The 14,560-nt window shown below is 40.1% G+C and overlaps 1 protein-coding gene across 4 annotated transcripts in view; it reads left to right on the plus strand.

The window, feature by feature from the left end:
• RGS8 (regulator of G protein signaling 8) overlaps window positions 1-6,049 on the plus strand; it is a 58,718-nt gene extending 52,669 nt beyond the window's left edge. For all 4 annotated transcript variants that reach the window (XM_042465859.1, XM_042465858.1, XM_042465860.1 and 1 more), the window contains 2 exons: window positions 3,338-3,504; window positions 4,579-6,049. In XM_042465859.1, coding sequence (XP_042321793.1) covers window positions 3,338-3,504; window positions 4,579-4,761 — 350 coding nt within the window. In that variant the 3' untranslated portion in view covers window positions 4,762-6,049. The remainder of the gene's footprint in view (window positions 1-3,337; window positions 3,505-4,578) is intronic.
• The last annotated feature ends 8,511 nt before the right edge of the window (window positions 6,050-14,560 follow it).

Genomic DNA, 14,560 nt, shown 5'->3' on the forward strand with positions numbered 1-14,560 from the left:
ACAAATCAGAAGCTTTCAATATGCTAGGTAGAGAGGAGTTGACTTACAGAACAGATAGGTTTATTGCATGGCACTTGGAGAAGGGGAACAGAATGGAAGAAAATGGAATGGGAGGAAAATGTGTGTCATCGCATAGGAAAATGTTGCCGATGCTATCATTAGTCCTCAATCCATCCCCCAACCATTCCACAGCAGCCAATTTTGAAGAATGATTCTGAACCGTTCTTCAAAATCGGCTGCTGTGGAACGGTTGGGGGATGGATTGGGGATTCCTGGAGGCATCGGCAGTGTTCTCTTGTATGATAAAACATGTTTCTCCCCCGTTCTGTTCCCTTCCCTTCCATTCCTGTTCCTCAGAGTGCCGTGCAATAAACATAAGAGATATAGACTTGAGAGAATTTTCTAATGTTATCCCATGAATGCAAGGATAGATGCTAGTCTGCTGCCACCATTAACAAATTCCCACACCAGTCATGAGCTTAACATGATTGTGATGGAGAGGGGAAAAACAGCACACTCTTCAACCTGTAGTGGAATCCAACTAAATACCCACAAACTTTCTTGGTCGAGCAAAGCAATAAATGCCCCATAGCCATTGTAAAGACAAATTCATAATTGAGTAAAACAGCCCCAAAGGAAACTTATAACAATACATGAATGACTTACACCAGTGAAAAACTCCATACTCATCCCAAAGCTGGTCTTGGCAGTCCTCATGATATATGGCTACCTCCAGGGAGATACTGTGGTTTTTGGCCCTTATTCTGAATTTTCTCTGAACTAAGCAAAGTTGGGGAAAACTCTGGTGTTTTCTGGAAAGCCTGGAGTGATCTTGGGTTCATTGTGTGTGTGTGAGCCACTGGATTGGATTAGATCCAGTTGTCCATATACAAAAGCGCCACATCACTCCCCTTCCCCTACACTGGAAAGAGCAGTGAAAGGGGATGACTTGTTCTCAGAGCCACTGCAATGCTTCCTCACAGGCAGGACCTCTGTGTAAAGCCTGCCTGGCATACTGTTGCTTCTGCTGAGGTCAGAACAGGATTCCCATGAAATCACCAAAGATTGGGTAGAGTAACCCTGTCTTGTTTTACTCCCAACACAAGTCCAGGTCCCCAAGAGATAGTACAGGAGGAAACAGAACACAGGAGAATTCCTGAGGGATGTGTGACTCACCAGCAAGGATGCCATAGCACTATAAACACTGTCAAACACAATCAAGCAATCTGTCCAAATGAGAGTCCAAAATGGAGATCCAAAAGCTTGGTCTGAGGTTATGAGGCAACACAAATCAGGAGCACAAACCAGGAATGTTACATTCAACAAATTGGTTGGTTGTGAGCAGCAAGTTCCCCAAGGGAGATGTCAGAATTGATGGCCTGTTTTCAGCATGCAGCTGTTCCATTTGGTTCTTAACGGTTCCAACCTCCATACTCCCTCCTTTTCTCTGATATGGTAGGTGCTGTTATTTCTATGTCTTGTCGTTCAGGTACTACCATGCCTCCTTCGCCCTCTGTTTCACTAGTCTGGCAATTTGTCTCACTTTCTTGCCCCCTTGTCTCATCTTCCCTCTCTATCTCCCTATCTGAATCTGAGTCCTGGGGTGGTGGGGCACCACAGTCATCTGCACTGTTGATCCCATGGTGGGGTGCCCTGTTCTGATCTCTGCAGAAGCAAAGGTGACAGCCAAATTCTTGCAAGGCTGTATACTTGCCTGGTTGTCACAGGTTGAGATTTTAGAAATGTGCACATATGTACAAATAATCTGAGTGGTTTGCCTGACCAACTCTTCCAGCGGTGGTGGCAGTGACACCGAGGGGAAAGGGCCATATTAAGCAGGGCTAATATGAGGTTAGCTTGGCTGGCCCTTATGGACAATGATGTGGCATTGCACTGGATTCTGTCCAGTGCCTGTGGTTGCCATCATGGTCAGTTCAAGGCCATAATAATCCAGACTAGCACTGGATTAAGCAGCTGGTATAGATGCACCCCCACATTTCATCATTACATAATGTAGCTGCAGTGCAATCCTACATATGCCTATTGCAGCCTTAGTTTTAGAACCTTATGAGTGAAAAGTTCTAGTTATTCAACATTATTCACCTTATTCCAGTTGGCAAGGTAGGTCTGAATGTTGTTCATTGTAAATTACTTATTCCATTGATCTCAGTGGGATTAGGTTTATTTTGTACTCATTATGAGCTTGTCTCTCAGCAGTAGGATTTCAGAGGCTAACGTCAATTAATGTTCCTTCACAAACATCCCTGCACCTGGAAAATTAGCATATGCAGAGGAAAGACTGAGATGGAACATTTATTTCTCTCATGCTTGTTTTCTGTGAAGGTGGATTTGTTTGTTTATTAACTGGAATGTGAGTCTTCACCTACAGCCAGTCATTGTACAGCCCAAATACAGGTTTACCACCTGTTTGAAACCGGGTAGAGGCACAAGTTACTTTAACTGGACTGTGGCCAATGAGTTTAATGACTATCATACTTGAATAGGGTGCCCCAACACATTCTGCAAAATATCACTATTATTAAGCACTAATGAGATAAAACTACACTCACAATCTGCCAAAAGCCAGCAGCCAAAGCTTTGTGCTCTTCTCTGTCAATCTGTATTAAAACGGTAATGATTAGAATGGGAATTATCATTTTTATACACAAATGACAATGATAAATGCATTCTAAATAGCAAATGAGACACAAAAGGCTGCAAGGTACAGATTCACATTCAACTAAGGCTGAATCATTGTTGTAACGGTGCACACTTCTTGCAGGCCTTATTTTAAAGGAAAATGGTCATTTGTTTTGCCACTGTGCCAACAAAATTCAACTGCAAGTGGTGGGGAGAAGATGATGGGGAACACAAAAATAAGTGTTGTTCCCATATGTAGTCTCCCTGTTGTCCACTCCTGATTTAAAGCATGAGTCTTTTTCCAGTGTTATCAACTCACATCTTAAGGGGATGCAATAGTCATAATTGCCTGGCTCGACATCTCCCACAGAATGGTATGCTGGGATCCTGAGATGGTACTGTCTCTGTAAACTGGGATTAAAATCTCTGAGTAGTTTTCTTATTTTATCTTATCCTTTCTTTGTTTTTCTTTTTTTTTTAAAGTTGTTGGAAACAAACACAATGGGGCGAAAGGCTGTAGCCTACCCCTTTGCCTGACATGCTGAATTTCCATTTCCAAGGAGAAAAGTAAAAATGTTGCAAAGACAACCTCCCCCCTCCCTTGCGTTACTAACTGAACGATGCAGAGAATGCGCAAACAGAACCTGGTACCAAATTTCAACTATGAATAATATATTTTCTTTCTTTGTTTTCTCAGATGGAGTGGCTGCATTTCGTGCGTTCCTGAAGACAGAATTCAGTGAGGAAAACCTGGAATTCTGGTTGGCCTGTGAGGAGTTCAAAAAGACAAGGTCTACTACTAAGCTGGCTTCCAAGGCTCAGAGGATTTTTGAAGAATTTATTGATGTGCAAGCACCACGAGAGGTTAGCAGAGAGAAGGCATGGCTATTTTAGTAGGATGAATTTTGAACAGATACCTGAACTTGGAAATATTACTATTTTGGACTACAGCACCCAGCATCCCTCAGCCAATTTGACTGGCTATCATGCTGGCTGAGTGCATTCTGGGATTTGTATTCCAAATGAGTAACTTTTTCACTCTGTAGTCTTCTAAAAGGTCAGTAAATAAGAGCTGAGGTCTTCATACTATTAGTTATTGTTTTGAGTCTTTCTCCAACAATCCCTGGGGCATTCCAGAAACAAAACTGAACTTTTTGGCCTTTCCATAAAATCATATGGCATCAAATCTGCATCTAGGTGGACTCCATTCAGCAACATGTCTTTGGAAGCACCAGAACATGTTTAGAAGTGTTACAGCAAAGGTGGTGAATACTTAAGCAGCAAACACCAGGGGTTTTTGTTTGCTTGTTTGTTTAACTGCTGTGCCACAATTTTGTACCTCTTGTGTACATCAAGTGATTATAATTCCACTTGAATCTATTTCAGTTTCAGGTTATAACACAACAAAACCTGGAAAAGTCAAAGAAGAGTGTGAATACCTCTGCAAGGCACTGTATGTCATTGTGCTAAACAGGCTCCCCCTTCATTTTTCAGCTTACAAGAAATTGATAGATATGGGACTTTATCACAAGTGAGGAATTTCTCTTAATTTCGAATGAAAAGAAAGCGGACCAGAACGCATTCACGTGAATTCACTAGTTCAGCGAATTTACGTGAATGCGTATTGCATTCAAACTGGCTTCCCATTGCCCGAAAATAGCATGCCATTGCCCGGATTTGCATGTGGTAGTCTATCATGCAATAACATGAAACCCCATGATTGCGCTCAGACTGACTTCTCATTGCCCGAATTTGCGTGTAGTGGGTTATCACACAATAACATTAAACCCCATGATTGCGTTCAGATTGCCATTGGATTATACTTCCAATTTCCCTGTCTGATACACTCTATGGGCAAATGTGACCAAACAAAAGCTATCTTTGCTTGAAATAGGAGAGCTCCCCCAATAAACTACCTTGTTTTAATTTTTTTTTCAGGTGAACATAGACTTCCAGACCCGGGAGGTGACAAGAAGGAACATACAAGAGCCATCGCCATCATGCTTTGACCAGGCACAGGGGAAAATTTACAGCCTCATGGAAAAAGACTCTTACCCCAGGTTCCTGAGGTCCAAAATTTACACAGACCTGCTGTCTCAAACCCAGAGGAGGCTCAGCTAGAGCAGGGATGGATTGGGGGGAGCTGTCCCTCCTAAGTCACCATGAGCTTCCTGCACTGGCCACATCCATTTCCACATGTGAAATTAAGTTCATTGGTGTTGCAACAGCAGTAGAATGAGAGGAGGAATGGAAGAAATGTGGAGAAATTGGGCTGTATATGTGTAAAAACATTTTACAACTTAAGTCCATTGCTTTCTTGGGGTCCTCTTTTGTGTGCACAGGCATGTCTGTTTTGAACTGAAGAACATGTACACACACAACAGTTGATGCTTTTTTTAGGAGTGTAACATCTGCCCTATATTTTATGCTGGATTCACCAGTTCCAAAGCCGGGCTTACTAAAATTTGACTACACCAGGCCAGTCTGTAAATAATCATCAATGCTGGGCCATAGGCAGCAAAAGCCAGATTTCAGACTGAATATGTGTAGGATGAAGGAGAGGTTGTGATTGTCAGTGAGGTCCAGAAACCATTGGCTGGAAGTTCAAGCTACCATGTACAAAGAACTATCTAGATCACAGTAATTCATCTTTAGCCAAAATAATAGCTAACCAAGCATATAAGATGGTGGCAGGCAACAAGCAAGCAATGAGGTAGCAGACAAAGACACGCGAGGCCATTTCCTTTGGTCATTTATTGCCATGCTGGAAACAATGACCGGCCCAAGAAATTTTGTTGCCTCAGATTTAGATAAAAATTGTGGTTCTTACCCCTCCATACCCCCAAATCATGCATGATAACTAAATAATAACCAGACTAGTTATTTTGGCACATAAGGCAGAAAATCCCGTAAGCACATTTCCCCGTCATTGGCAGTCAAAACACAATGATAACAAAATAAGTAACTAACTGGCCTTTCAAGACATCAAAAATCTGCTGCCTGAAGTTGATGTTTCACTCTGACTAACGTAGGGCCAGCCCTGTCTTGGGAGGGAGCCCAGCAGAGCTCTGAAGAATTGCAAACTTGCAATCAAATTTCCCTTAATTTTACAACCTTTTGCGGTTCATCAAAGGTTATGCAGTTTGCGGGTGAGGAACTCTAATCCTGACAGGAGGTCCCGCTGCACTGTTTCCCTGTATATTTGGACGTTCACCAATTTACTGATGTAGTATGTCAGAGGTATGCATTATTATCAGTTTGGACAACTATCCGGCTATTAAAGCCAGACAGAGCATGAACTAACTCCTAGGTCAACACAGAATGACCCAATGAGCTCCACTTTCTGTGGTTTTGTGTTAATTTAATCCTGAAGCATTCTCTACCCTTTAAAAGTGTTGCCCCTTGCCTATTTATAACCAGTCAGTGAAAATAACCAGTCAGTGTAAATTGTTTTACATTTCAAGCATTTCTCTTTTTTATTGTGAATGTTAGCCCTACTCCCTTTTTTAAAGAATGGAAACTGAAGCCAGGAAAAAATAGTACTCCCTTTGGAATCCGTTGCTTTGTAGTAAGGCTGGTCCTGGAGAGAAAATCAATACACATTTTTCTTATTACAGTCTAAAGAGCAAAAGCCCTTCTCCAGGGAATTAAAAAAAAAATCTTAAAAGGCCTGTAACAGAATCTCACCTGATTATTATTATGAATTACTAGTATTATTTTAATGTTGTTACTGGACAAAAGATTCAACAGTCTGGCATGTTAGGAACAAGTACAACAGGTTTCCCAGCCTGGAGTTTTCCAAACCTTTTTGAATTACAAGTTCCATAATTGTTCCTTTCTGGCTAGTATTGATAGTTGTTGTTGTCCAACCCATCAGAGGGTGCTATGTTGCAGAAGGCTATCCTAAAGAAGTAGACGCTTACCCAAGTCCAGAGATTCCTTCTACAATTCACTAGACATTTACGAAAACTACCATTCTTCTGCTTTCTTGCACCAATGGACAAAAGTGGCACTGAATTCCACCATCATATTATTTATAATCATCATTGACTGTTATTTATCATTCATTGACTCATACTGGTGCTCTGCAAACATGCAAGGATATATAGTTCCTGCTGAAAGAGTACTTGCTTAGAAAAAAAAAGAGATCTTTTGCAGATGAAAATCCAAGTCTTGAAGCTCTGTTTGGGTGTGTGCATATAAATATAGATACTAGATATTATGCAGCATTCACATCTGTCTGTCTCATAATACAGCAGCATGCCCAATTAGAGATGTGTATATGTGCATATGTTGTATTTTAGTACCTAAGGTACAAAACTTACAGTAGACTTCATGTAGATATGTGTCAAGTCCTAATGCTACCAAAATCTGCAGATAACAAATATTTTAGGATAAACTTTGGGGTGAGGGTGGGTTTGGGATTTTATGCAATAAAGAGAGAACAAGGAAACAGGGTTCTTAAACTAGCATTCACAGGGTAAGAAAAATGCATATGTTTGGATGTCTGTCATAGTCTTTTGCACTGTATGTTCTTGCAAATATGAGGTACAGAACTCCATGGTTTACAAGCATTGATGAGATGTAAGGGGCAGGTGCTAGAATAGGAGATAGCTGAATAATAAGGCAGAAAATGGCTTCCATTTATAAAACAATTATCCTCCCCACCATCCCAATGCCAGTTGTAGCTTAGTGGTAGAGCAACTCAATGTGTAATGCAATGAGTTATTTTTCCAATCACTGTAACAAGTAATAAAAGTGGATTACTTTTCAAACACTGTACTGGGTGATGGGAACAAATTTCTTATGAAAAACGAACTTTCCAAGCTTTCTGATAAGAGAGATTCAACCTGTTTTGGAGCTCCTCAAATTTCCCATTCAGCACAGCGATAGCTCAAGATATTTCACGCTGCCGCAGGCAGTAAATCGAAACCGGGTTCCCTATAGTGGTATGAAATAAAAATAACACTAAAAGATTTGCTGCCCTTTAATGATCCCACGATGTTTGCTGCCTGCACTGCATGTAGGGAGAAAGGAGGAGAAAGCAAAAACACCAAATAAAAGTGGGCTCAAAGGGTTGCCCTCTTCAAACCTCTTGTGCAGAGGTGCCCTAAGATGATCATAGAGGATCTGCCCATATTTGTGTGACTTCTTGTGCAGATTCATTTCATATCTCTACATAGATGGTCAGAATGCTTCCTTCTGACTCCATCCACATGGACTGTCACATTACAGTCGATTTACATATGTAGCAAAAACATAATGTAACTCAGCTTTCCTTAACCAGTTGTTTTTCATTGCTAGATCTCAGCAGCCTCAGATGCTTCAGGTGATAGGAGTTTGAGCCCCAAACATTTAGCAGTCCCCAGGTTGGTAGTCTTTCTGGACTGATGTAGTTTTTCCTGGACAATTATGACACCAGAATGAATTGGACTTAATGCATCCAAGGAAAAGCAGCACATAGGAAATAAGCATGTCAAGGAAAATGCTAATTTGACTGCTTTTCCCCTTGGCAAGTGCAAGGACTTTTCCCATTCATTTTTATTTCTGTGTATGTAAAATGAAATCTAGTGTAGTGATTTGAGCATTGGACTATGACTTTGGAGACCAGGGTTTGAATCTCTGCTCAGCCACCAAAACCCACTGGGTGATCTTGGGCAAGTCACACTCTCTCAGAGAAAGGCAACAGCAAATCACCCCTGAAAAAAATCTTACCAAGAAAACCCCATGATTGGGTCACACAGGATCACCATAAGTCAGAATTAGGTTGAAGGTATACAACCACAAACAAGCATTAAAAATACGCAATATCTGGTCTTCACTCTGAATGTGGGAAAAACAGCACAATGGGATTCTATGGACATTTTCTGATTTGGGCCAGACTTCGGAAATGTTACTTTTTATGTTTAGATCTCTCAGAATCTTCAAGGTGAAATGGCCTTTATGTAGATTGGACAAAGTGAAAGGATCTTGTGTGGGGATAGGAAAGATGGGGGGAAGGAAAAACAAAGCCTCTCCCAACCTGGCTCCTAGATTTGTTGGGACTACAATTCCTATAACCCCAACCAGTCATAAAGGTGACTGTAGTTCAATTTGACCATCTGGAGAAAGTCAGGCTGGAGACATTTCTGACATGCTGAGACATTTTAAAGCCACTTTGATGTGAAAATAATTTTCTGGGTCCCTTTGGAGAAGCCAGGTCAAGCCGTTTCCATACAGATACTTTCGGTGGATGCCAGATGCATTTATTCTGGATGCCTGAAATCTGCAAAACACATAGGCTGGTACTTTAACAAAATATTCTTAAGCAAGCTTGTATTATAACTAACAACTTAGCTGTCACCTATAGTGGATGTCAAATATGGGGAACTTTTATAATTTAAAAGAGAATAGATTCTTTATTTTCTTCCTGGCTTTGAGCGCCACAGGTGACTAACCTAGGCACCTGCAGGGATACTGGTCAATATAAAATAATGTGAATTAGCAGCTTTTGGAGGCTTTTTGTAAAACTATTTTATAGTCCCTAATGCTGCTCTTCATATCTCCCACTTCAGGCTACTGTCTTGGCCTGTTACAGATTGCCAAAATAAAGCTGCTTCAGATCTCTTTGGAGATATGCTGTTTAAATGATGCATGCATCCTAAGAATCCGGAAGCTGCACCAAAGCTGCACTCCAGTGTTTAGGAGTGGAATGTGGCTTTGGTGCAAGCTCTGGACTTTTAGGACCCATGCATCATTTAAATAGCATACCTCCAAAGAGACCCGAAGCAGCTTTATTTTGCCAGTCTGTAACAGTCCATAATACCTGCATGGAAGTAAGGTCCACTAAACTCTATGGGCCTTGCCTCTGAGATGATCTGCATAGGCTTGGGCTGTTTATCATTCAAGATAGCAGTGTAAAAGCTGTGCCTATGCTAGAAATACCACCTCCCCATCCCATGGAAACTGTGGAACTTTAGCACAAGCTTTCTGCATGCATACTACATTTTCTTTTGTCCCAGTAGCTCAGATTATAAGAGAGATTCAATAACATTAATAAAGTATTATGAAAGGAAATTTCTCATCTGAAACTATTACATTTTTATTTATTTTTTTCTTTCTGTAAGCAGGTCACACGCAAATACACACAGAGAGGAACAAAAATAGTCTAACCATTTAAAAGTCTCATTTTAATGGGGGAAATTGGTACCCATTGTGGACTGTAATGCTGAAATCACGGCTTCATGTTCACTAAAACTGGCATGTGATGAATGCTTTCCTCCCATATTAATAAAACCAAGGAATGGAAATGGGGCCCCAATCATTGAAATACCCTCTATTATCCTGTATCTTTGCAAAGATAAATATCTTGCCTTTTGTTTAGCTTCTACAGGCAATTCAAGGAGATAATATTCTCTCAAAACTGCCATAGCCTAAAGATATTAAAAGAAAGCCATTACATTATTTAGTGCATTAGATACTTAACGTTCTGTGTGCGTCAGACTCCACTATTACTAGAATTATTTACGACTGAAGGTCAGTTCATATACAAAAAACACTCATGCATTCAGGATCCCAAGGCGTTTGGCATCTCATGGAAAATGGGTGGAAAACTTTTGATTTTGGACATCATAGTAGCATGGCCAATAGTCAGGGACTGTAGGATTTATAGTTCAAAACATCCATTCAGTCAAAGGATTCACATTCTTGATATCTCACTTTCACTTCGAGCAGTGTTTGCAGCCATGCCACAGATTGCTTGATCACATGAAAGCAGCGCATCATCATATGTGTGGCTTGAGAGTCCTTTCAGTGAGCAGTCATGCCAAATAAAAATCTGCATGCATGTGAACTTTTATGTGTCCTGTGTTTCATATAATTGACTCAGGAAAAAGAACCCAGAATGTAGCAGTGCCTCTAAAGAGTGAGAGCTGTGTAAGATTGTTTTCCCACTGAGTTCCATAGGGAAGTGAAAGTGGGCTGAAGTCTTGGACAATTTTGGGACAGGGATCTGACTGGCACTCCAGGTATAAGTCCATAGGAAAAAGACCTAGCTAGTACTCTAAGTGCTTGGGAAAGTTCCCTTTTGGGGCTACAGTTCCCAGACTCCTCCAGCCAAATAATTTTTCCATGCTCTTCATATCCTTCAGTATATGCACATAATGTATACTTTCCCTTTGCTTTCTCCCATGTAAGTGAATACCTATTATTCATCATATGTATGAAAATAAAGTCAGATAAACCAGTGCTACAGGGTAAATATTTATCAAAGCCCAACAGTGCATAATCTAACCTTTGCCAAGAAAGATCCCATTGGTATAGATCAGTGGTTTCCAACCTGTGGGTCGGGACCCCTTTGGGGGTTGAATGATCCTTTCATGGGGGTCGCCTAAGACCATTGGAAAACACCTATTTAATTACAGTTATGAAGTAGCAATGAAAATAATTTCATGGGTTTGGGTCACCATAACATGAGGAACTGTATTAAAGGGTCACGGCATTAGGAAGGTTGGAAACCACTGGTATAGATGCACCTGTAGGCAGCCCCTGTATCTTTCTGTACAGGATGATGGAGATAGCTATTGTCATACATGGCCATATATAGGCTCTCCCACCACACATGCAGGAAAACCACCATAATTTCAATAGTCATTATATATTGTGGAAATTCAGTCTTTGTACATTTCAGTTTGCATTGTAAATCTTCACTCATTTTGTTCTTGGTTGGGAGAATTAAAAGCATCAACATTTTCTCTCTTCTGGATGAAACATTTTGAGACTTTTTTTTGGTGATTTCTCATCCCTTTTGCAAAAATTGTACAAAAACACAATATTTTGCACACAAAAAATTATATCCAGAATCCTATATCAGTTTATATTGAACTAATGTGGGGCCCGAACAGACAGGCCAAAATAAAGCTGCTTCGAGTCACTTTGGAGGTATACTGTTTAAATGATGCATGCATCCTAAGAGGCCAGATGCCACGCCAAAGTCACGCTCCAGTCCTAAGGACTGGACCACAGCTTTGGCACAGCTTATGGCCTCTTAAGACGCATGCAGCATTTAAACAGTATACCTCCAAAGTGACCCAAAGCAGCTTTATTTTGGCCTGTCTGTATGGGCCCTTAGTTAAGTACTTAGGTGAGCATAAGCTGATACAGAATTCCAGCCACGTTTTGCACAAAACTAGTGCTTTTGTGCAAAAAAGGAACAAAAGGGGGAGAAATTCTGCTGTGTTTTATTCCTGCATACATAAGTAAAAAATAGCATTATTTGTTAATAATTATCCTGTGGAGAATGATCATTTTTTCCAAATGTTTTTTTACATTCCTAATTCTAATATAAATTGAGTTGGCCCATGCCTCCCAGACAAATGAGTAGATGAAAACAGAGCTTGCCAGTTGTTTTTGCACTTCCTGAAGGGTTGCAACACAGTTTTTCATTACATGTGCATCTTAAAATGCCTGTTTTGTGAGAAAACAGTTTAGAACTGTGTATTTTAAGAGGAAATAAAAAAAAATGTCAAGTGCAGATTTTCATGCTTTTTTAAAAAAATCAGAGATTAATGTAGAAATGGGATGGAAGAAACATGATATATTAAGTGGTAGGGCAAAGTTAAATGACAGAAAGAGAAAATGAAAAAAGACTGATTGATCCACCATCCCTGCTTTATATAGTCATTTGATATATAATTTGTCCTTTAGCTCTGCCACTTAGGTGCTTGATGTCATAAAAAACAAAAATCCTTAAAAACATTCATAAATTAAATAAGCAAAAGGAAGTCAACAAAAAGAGGCAGCAGTGTATGAAGGTTTTTCTCTAAGCAATGCAACTCCCAAGGATACAATTCAATTGAGTTTCTTCATGGCTGGATAGATATAACTGTATTATTAAGCATGTTGTCTCTGATGCAGAGCATTTTTGTGTCTTATGCTCTCTCTCTCTCTCTATATATATATATATATATGTGTGTGTGTGTGTGTATAGAATAATATATAAAATGTGCCAGATCACATTGCATTTTGTGTGCACCATTTTGTAATGGAAGTTCTAGGCTTCCTGTTACTCTCAAAGCAGGATAATAGCACACTGGACTAAGTATAGTTACATAAATAAAATAAAATAAAATGTTTGCAACATAACAGAGCAATATGAAAACATACCTTATGCCAATCCCTCAGTGCCTCTCCTCCTTTGCCACTGCAGCTGGGCTCCTATTCCCAATTGTGCAAGTCCTGCCAAAAGACTCTGCATAAATCATCTTACATACTGAGTGCCCCCCTCTAGTCTTTGGTCGCACCCCTAAAGGCTACGCAACTGGACTTAGTGGTTTCATTGCTTTATTTATAAAGTGAAGTGAAATTCATTTTCTCCCTCCCGTCTTCCTGCAACCATTTCATGCATGCTTCTACATTTTGATATATTTAAGAAGAAAAAACAAAAACTGTTTTCCAACCCTGGTTTTTTAAAAAAGACATACTTTAAGTGTTTTGTGCTTTACATTCATATGAATTATAGCACTGCCACGACTGAAGGAATAAAATGCTATTTTCTTCAGCTGAACATATTTATATGGGAGTAAACACCATTTTATCGTAAGAGAAGTAAATAATAAAACTATAATACCCTGCCTAAAATATGTTTTCAGAATAATAGGAAAGGGAAAGGGTGACTGTTGTGAGCCCCAATAGAGAAGAGAGTGCCTCCCTATTTTGGTCCAAGCATTGGCATAAGGCCTGTCTGCTGCTCCCTATCATCTTGAGGGCCATTTGGGATCCTCCTGTGCTATAGAGCCATGGAGTGCATCCCACAGAGATAAGAACAATGCTCCTTAGTAATTGTGCATTTCTTCAAACATTTGTCTCTGGGTGCTGTGCGCATTTGCATGGCTGAAAACTTTTCATTCAAAATGAAAGCAATTTAATAATTGTTTCATCCCATTTGCAACACAACCTTGGATCCTCTTGGACACCTGGTTTAATTTGCCTTTTCTGTTGTGTATCCCTCCTCACATCCTTGTCCTCCTCCTCCTCCTCCACCACCAACCACTGTGCAATGTTTGCCAGCTGAAGATGGCAGAGAGGGATGGGATGAGAGCTTTCTTTTCTCCTCTTCTGCTATTAGTTTAAAGGTTGTTGTAGCTGGTATATTGAGATTACTGCCATGCTTCCTTTTCAGCTCAACACTTGATTAAAAAACAAAAGTGTATCTATATGTATTTAATTATGTGATATTATTCTAGTAAGCTTTTTTTGCTTCATATCTTCCATCATGGATTTTCTACATTAATTAAAGATGGTGTGTAATAAAAAAATAATAATCTGGAAACATTATGTGTTGTTTACAAGAATTGTAAGGATGAGCTTCTTCTCTACTACCATTTTCCAAATGATAAGCCAAATGAGTGGGGTGGGGCAAAAAGGGATGGGGGGGTTCAGAAATATTTATAGTGTAACACTAATAGGTTGGTCAAATTTGTCAGGAAGGCCTTTATTTTTCTAAAAGTTGTGTTGAAGATGAAATTTCTGCAGCTGCACTTTCTTATTCCCAAGGATTACACTCCCAAGGACTACAGACCCATGACTCTGTGACTTGTAACTGCCAATATTTTTCCTCTCAAGCATGAAGAAAAGTACAGAAGCACTGCACTTTGAGCCATATCAACAGATTTCCCTACCCCAACTACCTCCATTTTATCTGGTGCATGCTTTACTTTGTGTGTAATCATAGAATCATAGAGTTGGAAGAGACCACAAACGCCATCCAGTCCAACCTTCTGCTATGCAGAAACTCAAAGCATCCCCTACAGATGCCTCTGTTTAAAGACCTCTCAGGAGGGAGACTCCATCACACTCTGAGGGAGTGTGTTCCACTGTCGAACAGCCCTTACTGTCAGGAAGTTCCTCCTAATGTTGAGGTGGAATCTCTTTCCCTGTAGTT

This window comes from Sceloporus undulatus, chromosome 4 (assembly GCF_019175285.1).
Source record: "Sceloporus undulatus isolate JIND9_A2432 ecotype Alabama chromosome 4, SceUnd_v1.1, whole genome shotgun sequence".
Lineage (NCBI taxonomy): Eukaryota > Metazoa > Chordata > Lepidosauria > Squamata > Phrynosomatidae > Sceloporus > Sceloporus undulatus.